Source organism: Carassius auratus, unplaced genomic scaffold (assembly GCF_003368295.1).
Source record: "Carassius auratus strain Wakin unplaced genomic scaffold, ASM336829v1 scaf_tig00215316, whole genome shotgun sequence".
NCBI lineage: Eukaryota > Metazoa > Chordata > Actinopteri > Cypriniformes > Cyprinidae > Carassius > Carassius auratus.
The window spans coordinates 834145-857721 of NW_020528035.1; the positions used below are offsets into that span (position 1 = coordinate 834145).

Genomic DNA, 23577 nt, shown 5'->3' on the forward strand with positions numbered 1-23577 from the left:
TAAATGTATACTTTTTATTGTAACGGAAACCAAGATTACACTGACAAAGAAAATGAATCTTTTTACATAAATCAATATATATTTATACAAAACCAAGAGGCAAAAGAATAAAAGTCCCTAGTTTGTTCATGTGGGTCTCCAATGTGAAGACCAAATCCTCCGACCCACAAACCCATGTGTGGTATGAAGGGGTGGCTTTTGAATCTTGTGGTTAGTTGATGATGGACACCAGCTTCAAGTTGGTGAGTCAAACCAGCACAACATTCCCGTAATAAACAAAACAGTATGGCACACGTTCAAAGGTCGTTTCGAGTCTTTCGGCTACTCTTAAAACAACAGACAGTCTTTTATTTGGTCTCTGTTTAGTGCCAGTCAAGTGTTGCAGATCTCTTTGTTTGTGTGTGTATTTGTATAAGCATGTATATATCGCATATTTTATCCACCAATGGAAACTCTGCGTCAAACATGTCTTTCTGTTCAGAAAAAAAGTGCTAAGACTTTTGTGCTTGTTTTTCTTATTGCTGCTCACATACACACTCACACACAGAGTGCATCATTTAAAAACAAAATACCAATTACTTGGCACTTAGTGTGTGTGAGTATGCATCCCTTCACGCACAGCACATCCTTAATACGAAGGATGAAGAAGTCGTCGTTAATAATCTAATACTTGTATCCAAACTCTTGCATTATAAAGATCATACGTCTCATCTTTTGCTGTATATCTTCTTTCAGTCTCTTCAGTATGAAAGTCTCCTTTAGAAAAATACTCTGCAAAAATGGAAATACTTCATCACTGTCTTTGCATTATGATGTCAGGGCAAGTCTTTGCTTATGGATTACATCGTGTGGCTCCCCAAAATGTTGAAATGGTGAAGGTAACATCCTTACGAGACCCGTTTGATATCACAAATGTAGCTTTGTAATATTAGTGGTATTACAGTGATCGTTCCGACGGGTTTCTGGACTGGTTCCCTTTAGGTAGTCTTGGAAGTAAGTAAGCCATTTGATCCTTAAGCGACCCGGTAAAAAAGGAAGTACAAATGTTCCTGATTGTGAGTGGGCAGGTTACATGAAGGTTCTTGGGCAACTCAACAAGCGTTTATGTGTGTGGATGGTTCACTCAGTAGAGCACATTCCCTGGAGTTTTGTTTTGAATCCCAAGAGCCTCAATGCTGGACAGAATCTTCTTCTGATGACCAGCCAGAGTTATTCCCAAACGCAGCAGATCCCTAAGAGGTGGAAGCAGAGAGAAATATATTTTTAATGAAACAACAGAGAATAAGCTTAGAAAATATTAGATTGTGGTGTTTAAATATTGAAAATTAATAAAAGGTATACACTACGGTTTGGATTCAAATTTGTTAAAATAATTTAACTCTGCAAGGATGCATTAAACTAGTCAAAACTGAGCGTCATGACTTTAAAATTGTCACAAAAGTTGTCACTGAATCAGTTCAATTCAAAGCACCAAATCAGCATATTAGAATGATTTTTGATCATGTGACACTGAAGACTGGAGAAATTATGCTGAAAGCTTTGTCATCCCAGGAGTAAATTACATTTGACAATATATTCAAACAGAAAACCATTCTTTTATTAATTAAATGGATTGATTTGTAATCAAAGGCAGACTTGAAAAGAAGAGACTTCTTCCAAAAACATTAAAAAAGGTAATATAATGTAATGTTATATAATCTTTTTATTTAATTTCTTTGCTACAGTTTAATAACATTTATTTTATTTTAATACCTGACTGAGTAAAACAAATTGTGCAAATGATTAAATGAATATGTTCTAGGGACAAATTAGATATATGTATAATGTTGAAACATATGCAGCTTTAGTGAACTTCAGAAACTATTTACCAATTCCAAACTTTTGATGGAATTATATGCATAAAAATAAGTAATATAATATATTTTAATTTAATTTCTTTGTTTCCATATCTTTGTTTATAAAGTTACTTTTACAAATTTGACTTGACAAATTTATTTATTTACTCTTCCCTGAGGAATTTAATCTCCCTTGTAATTAAGTACTATGTTGCTGTCTATTATAACTGTATTCCAGTATACACCACAAATGAATGATGTTGTTGAATGATGGTGCTGTTATCTTCACTCACTCTGTGGTGATGTGGGCGAGCAGCTGCATGGACGTGTACCCAGCCTGGAGAAAATTCTCCTCGTAACGCTCCATCTTAATGGCCCTCAGCCAGTCTCCCACTGTCCCACAGGATGAGGGCGTCAGAGGGGAACGCTGGTCTAACAGAGGGTGAGAGGGTCTGAGGAGCAAGAGAGAGCCAAGTGTTAAAACGCATGTAATTGTCCATATTAAGATGATGTCTTGAGTCGGCCTGCAGGAACACAGCTGTAGAAAGACTGTCAAAGAGAGGAAGACTCTGACAGCTTTCCCTTGAAAAGAGGGGGAGGGCAAAGACCTAAATGTGATGGACAGATATATATGGTCATACTGAGTCTTGACTGACAGACTGACAGGCCGACATGCTGAGAGGGGAGGAGCAAGACTAATATACAAGAGGCCATACTGTGTGTACAAGAGCCAAGCTAATGAAATGATGGACAGAGTGAGATGCCACTAAACCTAAAACAGGAACTGCTATGTTCTTGATTGACAAGCATTGTTGGGTAAATGCATTACTGTAATCACATTGCTTACATTTTTTTTTTGAAAATGCTAATGGCCTAAGACTTTTGCACAGCGGTGTATTCTTCAGTAATCTTGTTACTGTCCAACACTGATTTCGGGTTGACAGTAAGATAAAACCAATAGCAACAGAACTAAAAAAAGTGACGTGTCCTTGAATTTATTTGATTCTAAATCAAAGAATCAATTGGCAATTTCATGCATGCATTCCATTGAAAAAAAAAAGTAGTAAAAAAGATCTTTGTGGTTTTTGGACCTTTTGCTTTGGCTTTTTGAAGCAACTGAAATGATATGTGATATAGGGCTGTAATGGATATGAAACGTACCCTGCCCCCTCTTGGGCGGTGATTTTAAGTGAGGCAGGATTGCGAATCAGCTTGTCGAGTGCTGAAACGATGTTGGAAAAGCGTGGCCGTGCCGTCCGCTCCTTCTGCCAGCAGTCCAACATCAGCTGGTGCAGGAACGTGGGACAGTCAGGAGGAGGAGGCAGTCGGTAATCCTGCTCAATGGCATTAATCACCTGATGGGTAAAACAGACTGTGTTAATGAAGGGAAGATAAATGACTGAAAACACATGTATAATGACAATATTAGCACTTTTAAAATATTATTGTTTCATTCTGATTAGGCTGATATTGTAAACATCTTTTTTGTAATGTACACCACTCAACATTACAAATTGGATTGGTTTGGGGTCTCTTTCGTTCATCAAGGCTGCATTTATTTGATAACTAATTCAATAAAAGCAGTAATATTGTGAAATATTTAAAATGGATATTGTCTATTTGAATATAAGTTAAAATGTAATTTATTTCTGTGATTCAAAGCTGAAATTTCAGAATCGTGACTCCAGTCTTAAGTGTCACATTATCAGAAATAATTCTAAATTATGCTGATTTGCTGCTTAAGAAACATTTCTGATCATTATCAATGCTGGAAACAGTTGTGCTGCTTCATATTTTGTGGGAAACATGATATATTTAGGGTTTCAGGATTTTAGATGTAAAATATAATTTTTTTAAAAACATTAAAAATGTCTTTGCTCTCACTATTGATCAATTTAAAGTGACCTTGCTGAATAAAAGTATTAATTTCTTCAACAAAGAGAAGAAAAAAAAAAAAAACACTAAGTGACCCCATACCTTTTAACTATAGTGTAACAAAAAGCAATATCTGGAGACATTTCACCTGTTGCCCATAACAAAAGTAACTATCAACCACAGATAGTGGACAAAAATTCTACTGCATCTCTATATCAATCTAAAGTCAAATTTAATGTGAAACAAAACGCAATCGCATTAAAATGTCAGACATCACAACCACATACATCTTGATTGCTCATGTCCCAGTATGGCCGCTCTCCGAACGACATCACTTCCCACATGACAATTCCGTAACTCCATACATCTGATGCAGAGGTAAATTTACGGAATGCAATGGCCTCGGGTGCAGTCCAACGGATTGGAATTTTACCACCCTGAAAAAAAGCATTTTCAAATAAATCATGATGCTTGTATTGCTAAACGTGGCTGCTTGCATTAACTACTCAACGTTGCGTAAGCATGTGCTCTTACCAGTGAGCTGGTGTACGTAGGATCAGATGAATTCTCTTGCAGGAATCTCGACAGGCCGAAGTCAGACACCTTGCAGACCAGGTTACTGTTGACGAGAATGTTCCGCGCAGCAAGATCACGATGTACGTAGCTCATTTCAGAGAGATATTTCATTCCTGACGCGATGCCGCGCAGCATGCCGACTAACTGTATTGGAGTAAACTGACCATCATTGAGCTGGAGAGAAAGAAAGATCCATGTCAGTCAGACTCTGTGTACGAGAGCCAATGAGATGGTTTCGTCAACAAACGTTTAGAACTAGATCCAGCGCATACTTACTCTCAGGAAGGAGTCCAGAGCTCCATTTTCCATGAACTCGGTGAGGATCATGACCGGGCAGCTGGCTGTTATTATGCCTTCCAGGTGGATAATGTTGGGATGCTGGAACTGGCCCATGATTGAGGCCTCAGACAGGAAGTCCCGCCTTTGCTTGTCTGTGTATCCACCCTTAAGAGTTTTAATGGCAACATAGTTCTCCTTCTTACCCGGAATCCTCAGCCGTCCACGACAGACTTCTCCAAACTCACCTGAGAACAGCAAAACAAGGGACTCTTTGCAATCTTTTTATGCAAATAATTTGTTAATCCTAACAAGTTGCGACTTTAATAAGCCATGAGCAACAATACTTTTTAGGTCTATTTTTGTGAACCCTCATAGCTGTATTCAACTATTCATAATTGGTAATACTGACACAGTTGAATGGAAATTAAACAACACAGATTCATAAATTCATTCAATTTAGTACAATGACACTACTGTCTTCTGTAGAGCTGCTTTACAGCTAAAATGTATGAATTTCACTAAATTAACCCTGTTATTTTAATGTTTGATAGTGTGAAGCTGCTTTGAAACAATCTCAATATTAATGTGACTGTATGTCAAATATCAAAGAAGCAGATTAACAATTCAGCATAGTATGCTTTTGTTTTATCATTCACATGGCTGAAATTGAAATATGTCCAAAAGAAGACACACTGTGTCTTACCTGCCCCAATAACCTCCTCGATTTTGACACACGAGACATCAATCTCTTTAGCAAACTCTCTCACGGCCTCATTAGGGTCTTCATAAGTGAATGGATCGATGTAAACTTTCACTCCTTGGAGAGAAAAATGTCAGTAACTCCATTAATCCAAAATTCCAGAACTTGACCAGAATGTATAATTATGAAATGTCGCGTGTGTGTTGCTGTGCTCACCTTGACCCATGAGATATTGGCCATTTTTGTCACTCATTTCCGGATCTTTGAAATGACTTTGCTTCCTGTGAACAGAAAACTGAGTCAGTGTCTGCTTAATGATCTAAACACAATGTTACCAAATATGAAGGACTTCTTTTGATAATATACACAATGGTGACAAAAGCAAAACTCCCTTTAGGTTTTTAGCTGATTAAATAAGAAATGTTGATTCTAAAAGTAGTTCAGTTGTAGAATGTATTACCAAATAATCGTGCAATACATTTGAGCACTGTGTTATTAGCTTAGCCACATGCTAATGTTAGATTGCATCAATTGGGAGTCAGGTTTTTTGTAAACTTTGTGTGCATTCTGTATATTTTAGCAAGGGTGGAAAATTACTTGACACTGGAAACTTGTTGTGTCATGCCTGGTTTGGGCACAGTGTGAGGCTTTATGCTTGTTGTGTTTCATGTTTGTTTTTGTCCTCTGTTGTCATATTACTCAGAGCAAAGAATGAAATGAATGCATACAATAATCCCTTTCTCCACCCCATTCTTCCTCTTCCTGTGTCTTTTCTTGTGTGTCTGTTTCTCACCTCAGGCTCTGGGTCCTTATTCAGACCATTTCATAGTGTATTATACTCTTACACCATCTTAAATTACTCAAGTTGTTCTCGCCCGTTCTCCTTGTTATTCTTGTTATTTTCTTCTCTCTCTTTTCACGGAATGTCCTTCTCATTCCTTCTTTGTGTTTTGGATGCTTGCTAATGGCTCAAAACTGTATTCGGAGAACCTTATTGGTTTGTGACTTAAGGTTAAACGGAAAAGGGAGGCGTTGCTTAAAAGTCATTCTTAAAACATAATTGACTTGAGAAGTATAACCGTGCAAGATCTAGTAATCCTAAAAGCACCCAAGTTGATTCAGATTTTTTTTACTTTAGGCATTTTAGGAGAAACATCTAAAACAAAAGTTAATACTTTGATTATAAAAAATAAATAAACATAACTTAGAACCTCAGGGTTTTGAAATAGCAACAAACTTTTCCCACATCTATCTTTCTCCCTGATTTCCCAGGACTAAAATAGCCGCATTTGTCCCACCCAGTGCTGATGGCAGGTCTGGACCGGAGGCTCGCAGTGTGTGTGTGTGTGTGTGTGTGTGTGTGACAGGGAGAGAGAGATTGATTGTAGGGACTCCCCGTTTAACTGGGTGTGAAAGTTTGTATATGTAATGTGCGCAGTTGTGAACAATATATGTAAAGCCCTTAACAGGCATGCTCCTGTAATCTTAACTGTGCATACGTGGACATACATGCGTCCCATTTATCAGCAATATCTGAGTTTGTGTGTCCACTGGAGTGTAAGAATGTAAAAAGTTTGTTCATTGTTTAAGTACACTTGTGCTTAAAGAAGTGTGTGTGTGTGTGTGTGTGTGTGTGTGTGTGTGTGTGTGTGTGCTACCCCAGGGTCACGACTATTGTTCTGCTGATTTGGCCTGTGGAGCCTGGGGTGGGACTACTACATCCTGTCTCCACTTCCCCTTTCTCCTCTCTTCTCTTCTCTCTCTCTCTCTCTCTCTGTTCCCACAAATGTATCTGAAATAACTGTTAGGGCAGCCTGATCACTTTGGAAGAGTACATTAGGTCATTCAGCTCAAACTGCTATACAAAAGGCTAGAGGAAAACTCACTTTATTTAATTAGTTTCACACAGAATGACTTTTTTCACTCTGGCTGAGTGGAGAAATCAGTGCAACTCTGCAAATTGAGTTGTGTCGCATACTGTGTTATTACAATATTATTTATATACTATTACAGTATTCATAAAAAACTGATTTTAGTAATTTTGTGTGCTTAATTTTTTTTATTTTGATATTTCTGATTGGCTTTAATTGTTTTAGTAATTTTAGGACTTCTACATAAAATTATTTTATTTCAGTTAATTGCCTACACAAAATATTTCGTTTTTATTTTGCTTTAATTACAGAAAATAATTTGTAATTTTATTATTATTGTTTTAGTCAGTTATTTTAGTATCACTGATATACTATTATACTTTTAGGTAATATTTTAATTAGATTTTAATATTTTCTGTTTTCACTTAAAATTTGTATTATGTTTTAGGTTGTTGCATTTTGATTATTATTTTATATATGTTACTTGGGCAACTAGCAGAAATAAAAGTTATTTAATATTTTGTTTTATTTCAGCGAGTGTTAATTTTATTCCAAGTAAAATAATATTTGTAAAAATTCACTTTTAGTTTTAATAATTGGTGATAACCTCGGTTTTAGTTTTAGTTAACCTAACATTTATCATATGAGCAAACATAATACTGTTTCTGAACAGGTTTCCCATTTAATGCCCATCATTCATTACTCAATAAAACAGGTATTCCTGAACCCAAACTATTATATGAATCAGATACATGCTATTTGAAATGCAGTTTTTCACAAAAAAGTGTCACAAAGTCAGTGTTCATGTCCTTAACCCACAAAAGGATTACTAATTGTTGCCTCTTATTAACCCAGGATAAGAGACAATATCTCAACGCTGAAAACAGCACATTTAAATATGATAAAATGTGTTAGACACTAAGATTTCTAACTAAAATATTTAATAAGCAAGCATGCGATGGACAGAGGATGTGTGGATGATGCCTGTGGAAATCTCCTGAGCTTTCTAGTTTCCACGTAGACTTTTTTTCTTGTTGGTCTCTTGTTGTACCTTATACAGTAGATCGCAGCACCAATGACGATGATGAGGAGCAGCATGCCCATGGCTATAAGGATCCCGGTAACAAGCAGTGGAGACGAGGAATCATCTTCTAGGAAAACAGAGAGAGGCAGACAGCCAGAGTGAGAGAGAGATGATTTAAAAACGGAAAAAGGTATGATACAATAAAAAAATTGCTTTGATCTATTCAAGGAGGAAAAACAAATCAATAAAACACCTTCTCAAACAAAACTCTGGAGCACAAAAAAGTCGGGCACTAATAAATTACCACAACACTGAGCTGGTGCCTCTAAATGCAACTTTTCTCACCGTCAGGCAGGGTCCGAAAGACGACAGCTTGACTGAAACTGCCATAGCCGGCCAGGGTGCGAGCGCGGACCTGAACCTCGTACTGCGTTGCCCTGCGCAAGTCGCTCAATACGACCTCGTTGTTATTACTCTCCATAAAATGACAGGAGTTTTCCTCAGAACCGCGCTCCTGTCAGAAGAACAAACACCAGTATCTTGCATTAAAATCATTTGATTGATTCTCCACGTACTATTTCTGAGCTGTTTGAATGAATTAATTGTTAATTAGTCTGGCAGGCCTGTACTGTAAACAGTGAGCAGCTGGGCCACAGAGAGCGATCAATAAAACACAAGCGCTGAGAAAAAGATGAAACGAGTGGGCAGGATGGAGACAGGGAAATAGAGAGAGGTCATAAAAATAGAGAAGAGAGCAGAGATAATGGAGGTAAAAAATACTGAATTACAGAGATGAGAAATCACATTTTTCTGAGTTAATCCTGTGTACTCTTTATTTACTGTGACCAATAACAGGTAAAGAGTGTAAGTAAAGCACATATTTTTATTACTTTACTTGCTGTTACTTTTTTTTTTTAAGAATATACATACAACCTGAATGTAATGTTTTAGGACATTAAATTAAATGTTAATTGCAATTAAATAAAAATGCATTAGGTTTATTTTTTTATGAAATACAATTAGCTGAACTTAAGAGTGCTTTTTGACACAGTTCGAAAGACTTAGATCTTTATATGTAAAAGTCATTATAACTGCATAATTGCTGCCAAAGAATTTATGGTCAAATTTATGGTCAACTTTAACATACTTTAATGTCATTTTTGTTGAAACTTGCATGTTGTGTATTCAAATATATTTTTAAGTACACATTTCACATTTAAAATATATTAACTTTAAATGCAATATTAAATTCCAAGCTACAGTTAAAAAACGTATTATTATAACAACATATTATGAAACAATGATTTAACATGAACTTTAATTTGACACTTTTTTTTCAAATACAAACTTTTAGATTTCAAAACAGAATAAATAAATTTAATTCTTTATCTATAAGAATAGATAAAGATAGATTTTTTTTTTAAAGATCTTAAGTTCACAGTGCACATTCAATTCAGTTAAGCACACTTCTAGTGTGGTGTAGTGTTGCATAGACTTGTATAGTGTTTTATTTCTTCCAGTCGCATTTATGGTAATGCACATTTTAAAAGTGTAATTATTGTGTGTTAAGAAAATTTCTCTCTTTAGGTTTACCTTCTCACAGTAGCGTAGCTGGTACTGTAGGATCCTGTAGTGTGATTGGGTCGGTGTGTTCCAGTGCAGCGTCAGGCTGGATTCTGTGGCTGTGCCCTTCCTTAAACCCGACACCAGTACAGGAACTACACAACACACACAAGCAATTAACACACTCCACTAAAACAACAGCTGTCATTCATATGCACCTTCACTGTCTCTCTGTCTCACCGTTGGGGCTGGTGGTGATGTTGATTGTCTCCCCCGCAGGCCCCTGCTGGCTCAAAGGAGAGACCCCGTTGAGGGCCATCACGGTAAAGCTGTAGGTGGTGTGAGGTCGGAGACCCCAGATGCTCACACGCCGGCCCTGGATCCCAGTTTGGGATGGGCGGTAATTCACACCATCCCCGCATGGCATGCAGGAGCCCCCAGGGGCCGAGCACATTCGACACTCCACACTGTAGGTGAGGTCCGTACGGCCCCCGCTGTCTAACGGTTCGCTCCATTCCAGCGTGAGAGATGTGTCATTGACCTGGGGAACAGGGCTGCGCGGGGAAGAGGGCGGACCTGAAAAGGACAACGAGCACAGGACGTTTGAATTACAGTCACAGTTCATTCATCTGCATGACACATCTGTAATACCCAGAAAGCAACAAAAAGACCAGAACAGTCAATGTAGAGCACAAGAAGGTGGAGAGCAGACTAGTATGGAATTAGAAGACGACAAAGAAAGGGGAGTTAAGACCTGACATATGAAATAATAGTCAGAAAAATCAAATATTTTGAAATGAAAAGGTTTATTAGCATGTGTTTTCGCTGAGTATCATACATGATGCATCAGGCTTTTAGAGCTTATTTCATGGAGAAAATAAAACATCACCCCAGTTTTATTCAGAAGCCCAAACTGAGCAAAAACACGCAATCTGGAGCAAATTTTGATATTTATATGGCCAAACTGAAGATTAAATTCTGATAGCTTGTAATGTAAATCAATGAGATCTTCAGTATGCATAGAAATATCAGTTGTCACCCTTTTATTTCCCAAGATGATGTTTAAAAGCTTAGTTTTACGGTCAAAGCTCTGACGTTTTTAGTGTGGGGTAAAACATATAATGCAATGTTGACAGAGATGAACTAAGAAAAGTTCCTCAAAGGCCTGATCATATTTGATACTCACATTTTAACATCTAAAAATGCTTCGGGAAACGTTAACCTTGAAATATTTTAATAACATGACATTTATTCTTATACTTGCTTCCTAAAAATCAGTGAAGATTTCACAGTAAAAAGACATTTGAATCATGACCTGAAAGGGGACGTATTAGATTGAAGTCATAGTAGATTGTGTAAAACAAGTTTTTCAGTTTTGATCATGTTAATATTTGAGAGGCCTTACAAATGTGCATATCAAATATGATCCAGTAGTCTTTATATGGCTGAGGGAGAGCAGCTGTACTCACGTGTGCAGGGTGTATCTGGACTGTCGGTAGGGGCACGGTAAAAACCAGGGCGACACACACAGGACGCAGATCCCATCTCTCCTGAGTGACTGGAGTCAGGACACACAGAACACGGGCCAGGACCAGATCCCATCTTAAAATGACCCAGAGGACATGCTGGACAGAGTGAATGAGAAAGAGATACATAAAAAAAACAGTAGGGATGCTAATCGTGAGCTTAACCTGCATTACATTAACCAGTCTTGACCACCACAGTCTTTTCAGTACAACAGAGAAACAACAGATTTTGTGGGAATGAGTGCTGTGTTATGATTACACAAACACACTTTCCCATCAAATAAACACACACACACATTCTGTCCCCTCTCTCAAGAACTTGCTGTCTTAAGCACAACCCTCATTTGTCTTTTTGCATCAACATTTAAACAATCATTTAGACAACGAATCTAAACATGTTCCGGTGTCTATTTCAGTTGATGATAGTTTGATTCGGGATAAAAACCGCTTCTGAATCTCTGTGTGGCAACGTCTGGTGTATGATATGAAATATGATCATGTTCTTCTGCATGTTTAGCTATTCAATCGCTTGATTATAGCCTCGCACAAACACAGACTTTCAGCAGATAAAACCCACACGCATGCAGGTCACCCATGAAACTTTAGTAGTCTTTTCTCTGACGCTACGTAAACAGAACACTACACACATACAGACACACATGAACGAGCAAAGCAGAGTCTCGTGAGACTGGAAAAGACGGGTATACAGACAAGTTTGCCTGACCAGTTGCATTTCATAATCAGTTCTCCACAAGCCCTTTATTGATGGAAACACATCTGGATTTGATTAACATCAGTTTCACTCAGACCAAAACACATGTGGTCTGAATTATCCTCCTAGTTAAAGAGGCTTTACACTGGTGTGTGTGTGTGTGTGTGTGTGTGTGTGTGTGTGTGTGTGTGTGTGTGTGTGTGTGTGTGTGTGTGTGTGTGTGTGTGTGTGTTATTCAAATCGTTTCCATAATGAATGTCTGTGAATTTACTCGCTGAAGGATAAAGATCTTCAGGCCTCTTGTGGTTTTAAAGACACAAAAATGATGTTACTGTTGAAATCCATATCAGTGTCTTGTGTTGAAGATTTGTACCACGGATGGACAGATTAAGAAATGCATCAATGATTATATACCCTTTTTCAACAAAATGGTACAACACCGGTCAGAATTTTGGGTTCGTTTTTTTTTATCTCTCTTTTTCTCACCAATGCTGTATTTATTTGATCAAAAATAAAGTAAAAACAGCAATAATGTGAAACATTATTACAATTTTAAAATAACAGTTTTCTAAGTGAGTATATTTTAAAATGTAATTTATTTCTGTGATTCAAAGCTGAATTACCAGTATCATTACTTCAGTGTCACATGATCCTTCAGAAATATTTTTATAAGACGATTCAAGAAATGTTAAAAACTGTAGCTTCGTAAATAGCTTCGTATTTTTTTAACCAAATTCTTTGATGCACAGAAATTTCAAAACAACAGCATTTATTAGAAAAAAAAAATTACATTGTTGATAACTTTACTGTCACTTCTTATAAAATGTTTTGCATCCTTGCTGAAAAAAAGGAAGAAAAAGAAACGTACTGACTTTAAATCTTACTGAACGGTAGTGCATATAACTTCTGAGTACCTTTGCCCAAGGCAAGTCTGTGTTTCATAGACACACACTGATTTTAATCCCATCCAATTTGGACATATCTGTTTTTCTTGCACGACCTCAGGAAAATATTACTGAGCAAATTACTTGTGTTTTTTTTTTTATTACCAGAGGGTCCTCCGAGAAAACTAATCTTGTCCAGATAGGAATGTCTGTGATTGCGCTATGTTATTGTTTTCACAACTCTTCTCCTCATTTATTTTAAACCTTCGTTGAACACTATAACTAAAGCTAATTTTCTTGTTAGACTGCCTGGAGAATCATTTTTTGTAAGCTTTCTGGGTTGGTGGTCCTGCGAGTCCAGCTGGCAATCCCGCTGATGTTAAAAGAAAATGACATGAAACCGCTCAGAGCAGCGTCAGACACGTTCCTTATCTTATTTCATTCCTTCCCTTAATTATACACATAATTGTATAATTGCATAATTAATTAATTGGGTTTCGTAAGACTCACATTGAGAACACAAGATTGTCTATAACTCCCAGATCTAGACAACAGAAACTCCCTTCAAGGTAACAACTACAATATTGTTAAGAAAACTCATTCCAACTAAATAAAGCTAGGAAGACGTTTTCTTGAAAGTGTATGATACTATTAATGTGATTAGTGAAAACTCATGTATATATATATATATATATATATATATATATATATATATATATATATATATATATATATATATATATATATAAGGCATTATGTTAGTAGTTTTAATGTGTTGCAATCATCTTATAATACATTGCATGATCTACAATTATAATATATTAAAATACTTATCTATTATTTGTTGTGCCTTATGAATAACTTTCTAATGCATTAAACATAATGGTTTCAATTAAACAAAAACACTACAACATTACTGTTCAGCAGTTTCATCTTTGCATCCGGAATAAATTAGATTTGACAATATATTCAAAAATGGAAAACAACTGCAAAAATATTTCACATTACTAATATTTTCACTGTATTTTTGATCCAATATGTGCACCTTGGTGAGCAGGAGAGTCTTCTTTCAAAAGCTTGTATACTGTGCCATACCAACACTGGTTCTCCTGCAGTAGTTTCACAATTACAAAGAAGAGATTGTACATGTGTGAATCCGCATGTGATTAATTGGAGTCATTAGTACTGTTCACCACACACACCCACACACCCACTTCTTATCTGGCCTCACAGTCCTTCACCTGTGACCTCGTGACCACACACTTTCCATTCGGCGTTTCACCTGCCCAATAAACTGCAGGATTGTCTTTTTTTCTGTCTTTCTCTTTTTCTCTCTGCCCATACCTAATTGGTCATGTCATTAGAGTGCCTTTGTACTGGACACATCCCTGCCCGCAGGCGCCACTATTATGGCTTTGCGCTGCCTTTGTGTGTGTGGGTGTGTGAAAGAAAGGGATGAACAGCAGATGTAGTGTGTTTGAGTGGATGAATGCTGAGTAAGTCATTGAGTGTGTGTGTGAACTCCAGGGGTTCACGCCCACAGAAAGCACAGCTGCAGTGTTTAACAGACGAGTACAGCCTTTAACACTCACACAGACACACACACACCCCACCCACTGCACACAAAAAAAAACCTTCATTGAGGAGCTGAAGACATATTTGAAACCTGGAGGATTTGGACTGATCCACTCCACTGAGAGATGGCGATTACATGAATTAAAGTAGATCAGTCGTGTCCTTAAATGAATTTTCCCGGTTAAATCTTATTCCCGGTCAACCTACACACATGCAACATATGCTGCCGATTACCACAGAAAATCATTTTGAGTCGCTGAGCATTGTAAAAATGAAGGAAAACGTGTTTGTAGCCATGAATTTACACTGGAATCCGAGCCGGCGGGTTTAAAATTAGTTTTATGTGCATGAAGTTGTATTGTCAGTATGATGAGGATGAACAGATGAATCTAGCTGCATCAAGTTATTCCTTTTTTTTTGTTTTAGTTTCAATTAAATAATGAAAATTAAATAATTTCTGTATATTTATGCTGGAGCTATATAAGTGCCTACTAGATATGTAATCTGGATATAGCAGCATAACTTTTTTTAACATTCATAATAACAATAAACATTTTTTTTTTTTCGAGTAGTAAATTAGCATAGTAGAATGATTTCTGAAGGATCATGTGACACTGAAGACTGGTGTAATGATGCTGAAAATTCAGCTTTGATCAAAGGAGTAAATGGCAAATATATTCACATAGAAAACTGGTTTTAATAATATTTTACAATATTATTTCACTGCACTTAGACTTCTTCCAACAACATTAAAAATAAATAAAATAAAAACAAGATTTTTAATCTTACCAGTCCCAGACTTCCTAAAGCAAGCATTTGTCCAATCAGTGTCACTGTGGCCTTATTCATTCTTCAAAAGATGGCAGTTATAAATGCAATCACGCTGGAGGTCTTGTGACCCAAAATATCAGACACATTGAAGACTAACATTTACCAGAAAGGTAATTAATCTGTCATGTGTGAGCGTGTCACATGAAACGATCAAAGACGGGTGATTTTGCCCTTTGATAAAAAGAACGCTTTTGCAATTTGTCTGAAATGGCAGTACTGTGGCCAGACGTGTACTGTGTGCGCCAGCTCAAGTCGCTTTGGATAAAAGTGTCTGATATATGCAGAAATGTAAATGCACCCCAGATGCACAGGACTGTAATGTAATAGAGAATGAAAATGTGTCCAGCCGTAGGACACTGATGAAATACACCGTAATCCACTCTCCTGATCTCTCCACTGCGAGCATCTCTTTCCTCTAAGTCTGAACAGCTTTTCCGTGAGACCTTCTTCTCAACTCTCTCTCGCTCTGCCTTGCGTTCAGTCAATGTTTTCCCTCCTTCTCAAGTGTCACAGTCTTTGTCTAATTCAGTCCCATCTGTCCTTTACTGTTTCTCTGGGCTCTTATCAGTTTGAAGTTGCAGCAGTTGTCAGAATAAACATCCTCAAGACTTACTCATAAGGGTACGGTTGTGAGTGTGTGCAAAATATTCTGTACTCGACAGTCTCTCAGGTTGATACGTTTGTGATAGTACGTATAAAGATGGAAGTTTATGTTCTGAATGGTTTGCTTTCTGCTGCATACTGGGCACAGTAAGAAACTGTTTTGTATGCATGGAAAATCCAGCTGACCAGCTACATTTGTCAAAATGTGTATCACTGAACCAGAGCACACTGTGTTTAATACTCTATCCACAACAACCTGACCTTCTATTTTTATGAGACAAACTTAAAGTAAGCTGTGAATTTATTTTAGATCTTGTTTCGTTATTTAAGCAGACTGTATTAAAAATGTAAAACTACAGTATTTATTGTTAGTAAGGAGACATTAAACTAAAAATGCTCCACTTTTTTAATCATCAGATGGGAATAGTATATACTCTACCATTCAAAAGTTTTGGATTAGTAATTTTTTTTAGATGTTTAAAATAGTATTCATAAAATGAATAGTTCTGCTCCTTGATTCTGATTGGCTGAGCCACATTCAAAGCTGTTGTAAATGACTCAACAAACTTACACCTATGTTTACTACTCTTTGTTGGAACCACAACTGGTTCTGAGGAACTACATTGTTTGGTGGAAGAATACTGTTTTTATTCATGTCACTACACTTTATTTGCTGTGTTTTATTCTGTGAAACCTTACTACGTATATGGAATAACCCTTTTGTAAAAGCAATAATAAAAACTTTGCGTCATGCCTAACAACGCCCCTTAGCTGTTATAAATTCACTGTAAACCAAGGCTTGTCTGGGCTTATTGCTTTAATATAGAAGTATAGTATACACTAATGCAGTTATTTTAAACTTTCTATTCATCGAAAATCCTGAAAAATCCATAATGTGTTTAAAAATATTAAGCATTAATATTAACAGTTTTCTGCATTAATAATAATATTAGATGTTTCTCCAGCAGCAAATCAGCATATTATGATTTCTGAAGGATCATGTTACACTAAAGACTGGAGAAAGACTGGCTTTTTAAAAAAGAAATCACATAGAAAACATTTATTTTAAATTGTGATGATATTTCATAAAATATTATGTTTTTTACTGTATCACATCAATGCAGCATTGGTGAGCATGAGAGGTTTTTTGTTTCGACTTTTGTGTAAAATGCTTCTCCAAGGTATTTATAGAAGCACAATATATTAAGCACATTATTCTGTGATATTTAAATAGCACTTTAAGATACATCAAATAATTTTCCAGCGTTGTTTAATTTAACTGAAATGTGGCTCATCACCTTCACAGAGAGCTCCAGTTAGTTTCAGAGAAGCCTGTTCTATTCTCACTCACCTCTACACTCCAGCTCTCCATGGCTGGCCTCGAAGCCCGGCAGGCAAGTGCAGGTGGTGGTGGGCTGGTCCACCCACTGTCCATCTTCTCCACAGAACATCTTGGGCGGTCTGGGATTGGGTCCAGGCTGTGCTGCGTTGGCCACACACTGGCCCACTGCCTCCTGGACCAGCGAGCGTGGAACTGTCTCCGGGAAGACGGATAGTGAGCGCGTGAGAGCCGGACACTTCTTAAAGAAGACGCGCACGGATAGAAGGGCCATGCATGCGCCCTGGGCCTGGAACGCCAAGTAGATTCCCCGTTTGGTCAAAGGGCCCAAACGCAGTGTTTTGACATTAGACTTCTTCTCTCCACCTTTACGCAGCAGGTGGTCTGCGGCCACCGTGTCCACCTAATAGAAATGGCAAAAACTGGTGAGATTCATTTACATATAGATTTTTCTTCATGAAACAGCAATGAGACTAAATGAGAACACCTCAACTGACCTCAAATATATTCTGTGTTTTTCAGTATTGAGATTAAATAGAGAGAAAACTTGATCTCATATCTCATTAAGAGATTTCAATAATATCTCAAACTGTACTCAGATTAACTCAAATCAGAGATCTCAATGTGCTCTCAAACACTGAAAAACAATCAAAGTCTTCCAAAGCCCAAAGAATGTGGTATGCTATCGACATTTTCATTTTATAGATTAAGTTTCACTATATCCTAAAATGAAATAGTAGTGCACTTAATTGTACTAAATTTGCACTTGTGATGTACCTCAAAGGGTTTTTTTCCTTCAAAATGATATCTATTAATGAAATAAAAGGCCACTTAAGTGTTCTTGGAATGCACTTTCATAACTACAAGCAAGCTTTCTAAATAACATCTCTTATTTCTGCAGTTTTCCATGCGCATTCGAGTGCGTCTGATTGTCTGCATGTGTGCACCTTGATATAGGGGTTCTCCATCCACGCTGGGTGGGTTGCTGTCGCATCATCCGTGTCGCTCTGGTAGTAGTAAAGGTTGAAGGTCTCTTTACAGGATCGGTGATGTGTGTTCCGCGATGAGCATTCGATCATGGTGAAGAGCAGCTCCACGTACACCTGTGACGCCCCTCGCCGCTCGATGAGCTTACTACGCAGCCAGTGACTGGACGCGCCGTCGGTCTGGCAGATCTGATAGGTCCTCACGCTGTTGTTGTCTTCATCTAGACCGCTGATCTCCTCCCACTACACATAGAGGAGACACATGAACACCAACTGGTTAGTGGAGATCAGCTGTGACAATATACAGTCAGCACTGAGCTTTTGCTCTATATGTAGGGTCAGATGCTGGAGCTGCAGCTCTCACCTCTGGTTTAGAGCGAGAGTATGTCGTCCACTTCAGATCTGATGTCTCTGTCTTTGTATTCATCAGGACCTCTGTCAAACACAAGTCAGAGAAATCGGTTTGTGAAAAAAATTCAAAATGATATTGCAATCTTTAATTTTGCCTTTTGTGAAAAAGAATGCACTAAATTGTATTTTCTGTGTACTTGTAGTGTACTTCAAACTTCTTTTGAGCACAAAATAAGGTATTCTAAAGAATGTTGGTAACAAAATTGAATTCCATGCTGTTTTTTCATACTATGGAAGTCAATGTGGACCATTAAACTTGTTTGGTTACGAACATTCTTCAAAACAGTCTTTTTCCTTTTTTTGGTAAAAAAAAGAGTAAGAAACATATATGTTGAAAAAAATTCAATTGTATTGTATGTGCACTTGTAGTTTATAAGTAAAAGAATATTTAGAAAAAACACCTTATAGATAATATTATATTGATACATTCACATAAGGCCACATAAGTCTACTTAAAGAAAGACACTTTCATTTCCTTAACACTCTTAAAGGGATAGTTCATCAAAAATGTGGGTAACCAAAAAGTTGTTAGTCCCAGTTTACTTCCATAGTGTAAAAAAATACTATGGAAGTGTCAATGGCTACCATCAACTGTTTGGTTACCAACCTCTTTTTTTAAATATCTTCTTTTTGACAGAATTTCCATTTTTTGAGTGCACTATACGCTAAAAAGTGCAACTGGTAATAATGTCAATAATGTTACAAGTGCATTTTAAATTATCTTGCTTTAAAGAAGTACACTTATTTTGATATGTTGACTATCACACTAAAGCACATGGAAAATAAAGGATTATAGTTTTGACTGTAGTATCTTATTCAATAATGTTTTTTAACTAGCGTGGCTTCAAGATCGAGATTTCCTCAGTCCTCCGCTTCACCACAGCATTTGTTTTCGCTGCTCCACTAGCAAAAGCAGCAGCGACCATTAAAACCCATGGAAATTCATGCAGATCTGCTGTTTTTTCAGCACGGTATGACAAGGCAACATCTGAGCAATGACATTTTTCCTCCGAGCGCACAGAGGGCAAGGGAAGTTCCCTGAGGTTAGATGGTTTGGTTATCAAATCATGGCCAGCAGAAGCTTTGGCAAAAACAAATGTAGAAACTATGGGCGTTTTTCCCTCTCATATCGACTTGCATAGCTACAGTATCCCACAGGGAAACCGACGGACATGGGAACAAGGGCATAGCCTAATTTTACACTCGCACACATATACAGCGACAATACAAAATCACTATATAGAGTTTCAACCCAGCGGTGAATGATGGTCATTTAATTTCTAGTGAACATCCTTCCTTTCATCCATTTCCACTCTCTTTCTCTCTGCTCTTGATTGCGTTTTTGCTTGAACTGGCTGTTGGTCATTACTTATTGATGGCGCTGATGGGTTTTAATCAGGCATTCATTCAGTCACCCCCTCCAGACTTCCGCGCACATATCTGGCCCTGAGGTTCTTGCTATGGGAGCTGCGCTGGTCATGTGACCACCCGAAGCCACCACACGGTTCAAACCGGCTCCAATCACAAAGATCCTTTGATCTAAAAATACCAGCACAGAATATATTTCTCTCTCTCTTTCCTGGCGTTATTTGTTCAATCTCATTTCTTATCCTCGTCTCTAAGGAGGAACACCTTTATTGCTCTTTTATGCATGTGCTTTTCCCATGAGTGTTAGAGTTTAGCATACAGAGATGGAATCGATGTGTTTCTGTCTGCATGTATCTGGGTCGAGACTTGTCTTGGGGAGAGAAAGCTTTTTGTGGGTTTATACCTCAGAAAATCTTCAATGACATTAGGAAAAAAACGTTGTTTAAGCACAGATGTCCTCAGGGAGAACACTGGTTATGTTCCGAATGGATATTACACACTGTGCAGTATATACTTTATAACGTCTAACATATAAAACAGTAAACACTTTAAAAATGTAGTATGCTACATTGTCGTTACATGATATTACAATGTTAGATGTTTAATTTTGTGAATAATATTGTTCCTTTTCTGAAGTCGCTAAGAAGCTGAAGTAGAAACAGCACTTTTTTTAGTTTGTTTGATTTTTATTTTGTGATGAACATCCGAGTGAAATGTATTTTGAAACAAAAAAAAGTAGGGCTTTAAGTTCTATCTGATTGGCTGTCATTTGGTTTTAAGAAAGAGGCGGGGTTAAAGTGATTGGAGAAATCCTGCATATGTCACCAGAGAGAAGTCTTTCATTTCACTGGAAGATCCAGTTATGACATTTTGACATTTTATTAAAAATTATGAGGTAAAAAAAAAAAAAACTAATATATGATGACTAGTTCAATATTTTAATAAGAAGTATTTTTTTAAAAACAGATAGGGCAAATTTCCATTTTATGGCAACTTAAAATACAGTTTTATGTATGTAAAATGTCTTTAGTTTAGCAATTCCAATCAAATAAAATATAATAATAATGATAAAATAAAAAGCAGTTTGTCGCAAGGAAATTCGAATTTGATGGTTTACAATGTGCGCTTTGTATTATTGTTAACTAAAACCATAAAAACATTTTCATTGCTTTAAATAAAATAAACATTATCTAACATAAAATTAAATAAAATATTAAAAATATATATTTTATTTCTTCTCGTTGCCAAAACAACACTTTTAATTTAGTAAAAGTACTTGTAATAGCTATAAGGAAATGCAAATTTAAAAAATATATATTATTTAAATGTAAATTTATTTCATAATTTTATTTCTCATCTTCGTCTAGTTTAGTAGAAGTGCTAAATATCTCAAACTAAAAACTCAATAAATACTACATAAACTTAAAAAACCGAGTAAAATGACAAACTTAAAAAAAATAAAATAAAATAAAAATATTGAAATACTTTAATAGTTTGTAATAAAATGATAGTAACAGAAGTGTCTAGCTGTATATTAAGCAAATGCAGTATTTCAACCCTATTTTGTCTGTATAGAAAATTAGCATACTGCATAAAGTATACCTAATGCAAGACTAGTATGAGTAGTACAGTAGTACATCACTGCGACACACCCGGTGAGCCTCTATCTGTATGTATCTGGGTCAGAACTTGTCTTGGGGACTGGAAGCTTCCTATTGTTGGTTTTCACCTCAGAATCGAATCAATATTCAAAATAAAAATCAAAACTCGGTATTTGAGCATGCAGCAGGGCCTCAGGGAGAACACTGGCATGTGCTCTTTCTCACTCAGTGACACCTCCACACACTCCTCCCTAACGCCATCCATCTTCCAGACGTTTCTCTCTCTCGCTTTCATTATTCTCCCCATCACTTTTGCTTTTCCTGCTTTTCAAATTTCACATTCCTTTCTTGCCATCCATCCGTTTCCATTTCTCTTCTCAATAACTCCATATGTCCCCATCACGCTCTTTATCTCTCCGCACTTCCCTCCATCCCTCTCCCACCTCTGATGTGGAGAGGCTGGGGCCGGCTGATAACCGCCGTCCAGCTCGAAGAATCAAAGCGAGCGGCGCCTGGGAGGCCGGAGGGGAGGATGAAAGAGGGATGAGAGGGGAAGAGTGCTGGGCGAGGGAGGACACAGGGCGGGAGCTTTTGGAGATGTGAGCAGAAAAGAGAGAGCTAGGGAGAGACAGATGAGACAGGACAGATTTCTGCCGGTGATTTCCCACTGTGAGTTTTGCTCCGAGTTCAGAGGGGAAACAAATTACAGACTCAAATACACTAAAATGCACATGCACACATACAGGTGAATCTCACGAAACCTGTCGAGAACATGCCCAGGTCATATTTCACCCCACAAAAAAAATAAAAAAAAATAAAAAAAGAGAATAAAAAGAATGAACAAATAAATTATCTGTTGCATACTTTTGACATTTTTTAAATTGAGATTTTCATTAAATTGACTTTCCCCTCAAACTCTATCAACATATAAACATCTATCATTACTATATTAAAAACAAATATAAATATTAACAACTCACTACTGAAATATGATACAACATTAATGTTCATTGAAGATCAAACTTAATTAAATATAAATATTTATTTAATTAATTTCATTTAGATTTTTTTAGTTCAAGCAATTTCTAACTGGAAAAAAAGAAAAAGAAAAAAGTTACAAAAGTAAAGACAAAAAGTAATATTTTTTTAAAAGCAAAAAGCACAACTTTTTTAAATGAAACAAATAAAATGAAAACTATAAAATATAGAATTTGACTATAAATATAAATATGGTTTAATTCAAAATATTAATAAAAGTGATATGTAGAAATAATATTAAAATAACAAATATTTTATTCTCATAGTTGAGAATTCATAATGAATTATATTTAGTTTTTATATTTAATCATAATATTTTTGTATATATTTTGTAAATATTGTATTGTGTTTATATATATATATATATATATATATATATATATATATATATATATATATATATATATATATATATATATATATACATAAAACCTTGTATTAACGTATATATTCTCAAACTGTATAAAAGAAATGGAAATAACCCAAAAGTAAAAACTCTGAAAGTATAAATCTTAATGGTCCTAAAATAAAATATAATATTTAAAATAAAAAGTTTAATTTAAATTTGTTTTGTGTTGTTGTTGTTGTTATTGTTGTTTTTAAGTTAATTTTTTATTTATTTATTTATTATCTTGTTGGTATGAATTATGACCTGGAGATTCATCCATGAAGCATGTGTGTATGAACACCAGGTTAGTGAAGACTACGGTGTGTGAGGTGATAGATTATGGCCTGTTACGAGGTGTGTGTGTGTGTTTGTGTGTGGGTGCCTGTATGTAATTACAGTGGTCTATATCCTGCTGTCTACTCTATCATTACTTATAATGGGCCAGGAAAAAGTGTGTTTCTCCTTACGGCTTGTCTCAAAAAATAGGTTAGACACCAGGATTATCACTCACCTGACACTCACACACACACACACACACCTACACATCTGTCCGTACGTCTCTGGCCTGATATCATCAGTCGCGGCTGCTGTT

General features: G+C 36.5%; 1 protein-coding gene across 2 annotated transcripts in view; it reads right to left on the minus strand.

Moving 5' to 3' along the window:
- The window catches only part of ephb4a (eph receptor B4a), a 37384-nt gene continuing 13807 nt past the window's right edge, over nt 1-23577 (minus strand). The window contains exons 2-17 of one of the 2 annotated variants that reach the window (XM_026260019.1): nt 18544-18614; nt 18141-18422; nt 17206-17596; nt 11193-11348; nt 9964-10299; nt 9754-9878; nt 8506-8674; nt 8188-8284; nt 5482-5546; nt 5269-5382; nt 4563-4810; nt 4245-4460; nt 3998-4147; nt 2997-3190; nt 2129-2287; nt 1-1232 (exon numbers count right to left, since the gene is read on the minus strand). In XM_026260019.1, coding sequence (XP_026115804.1) covers nt 1124-1232; nt 2129-2287; nt 2997-3190; nt 3998-4147; nt 4245-4460; nt 4563-4810; nt 5269-5382; nt 5482-5546; nt 8188-8284; nt 8506-8674; nt 9754-9878; nt 9964-10299; nt 11193-11348; nt 17206-17596; nt 18141-18422; nt 18544-18614 — 2882 coding nt within the window. In that variant the 3' untranslated portion in view covers nt 1-1123. Of the gene's footprint in view, nt 1233-2128; nt 2288-2996; nt 3191-3997; nt 4148-4244; nt 4461-4562; nt 4811-5268; nt 5383-5481; nt 5547-8187; nt 8288-8505; nt 8675-9753; nt 9879-9963; nt 10300-11192; nt 11349-17205; nt 17597-18140; nt 18423-18543; nt 18615-23577 lie in introns of both variants that reach the window. The other variant, XM_026260018.1, reaches the window with a different exon arrangement.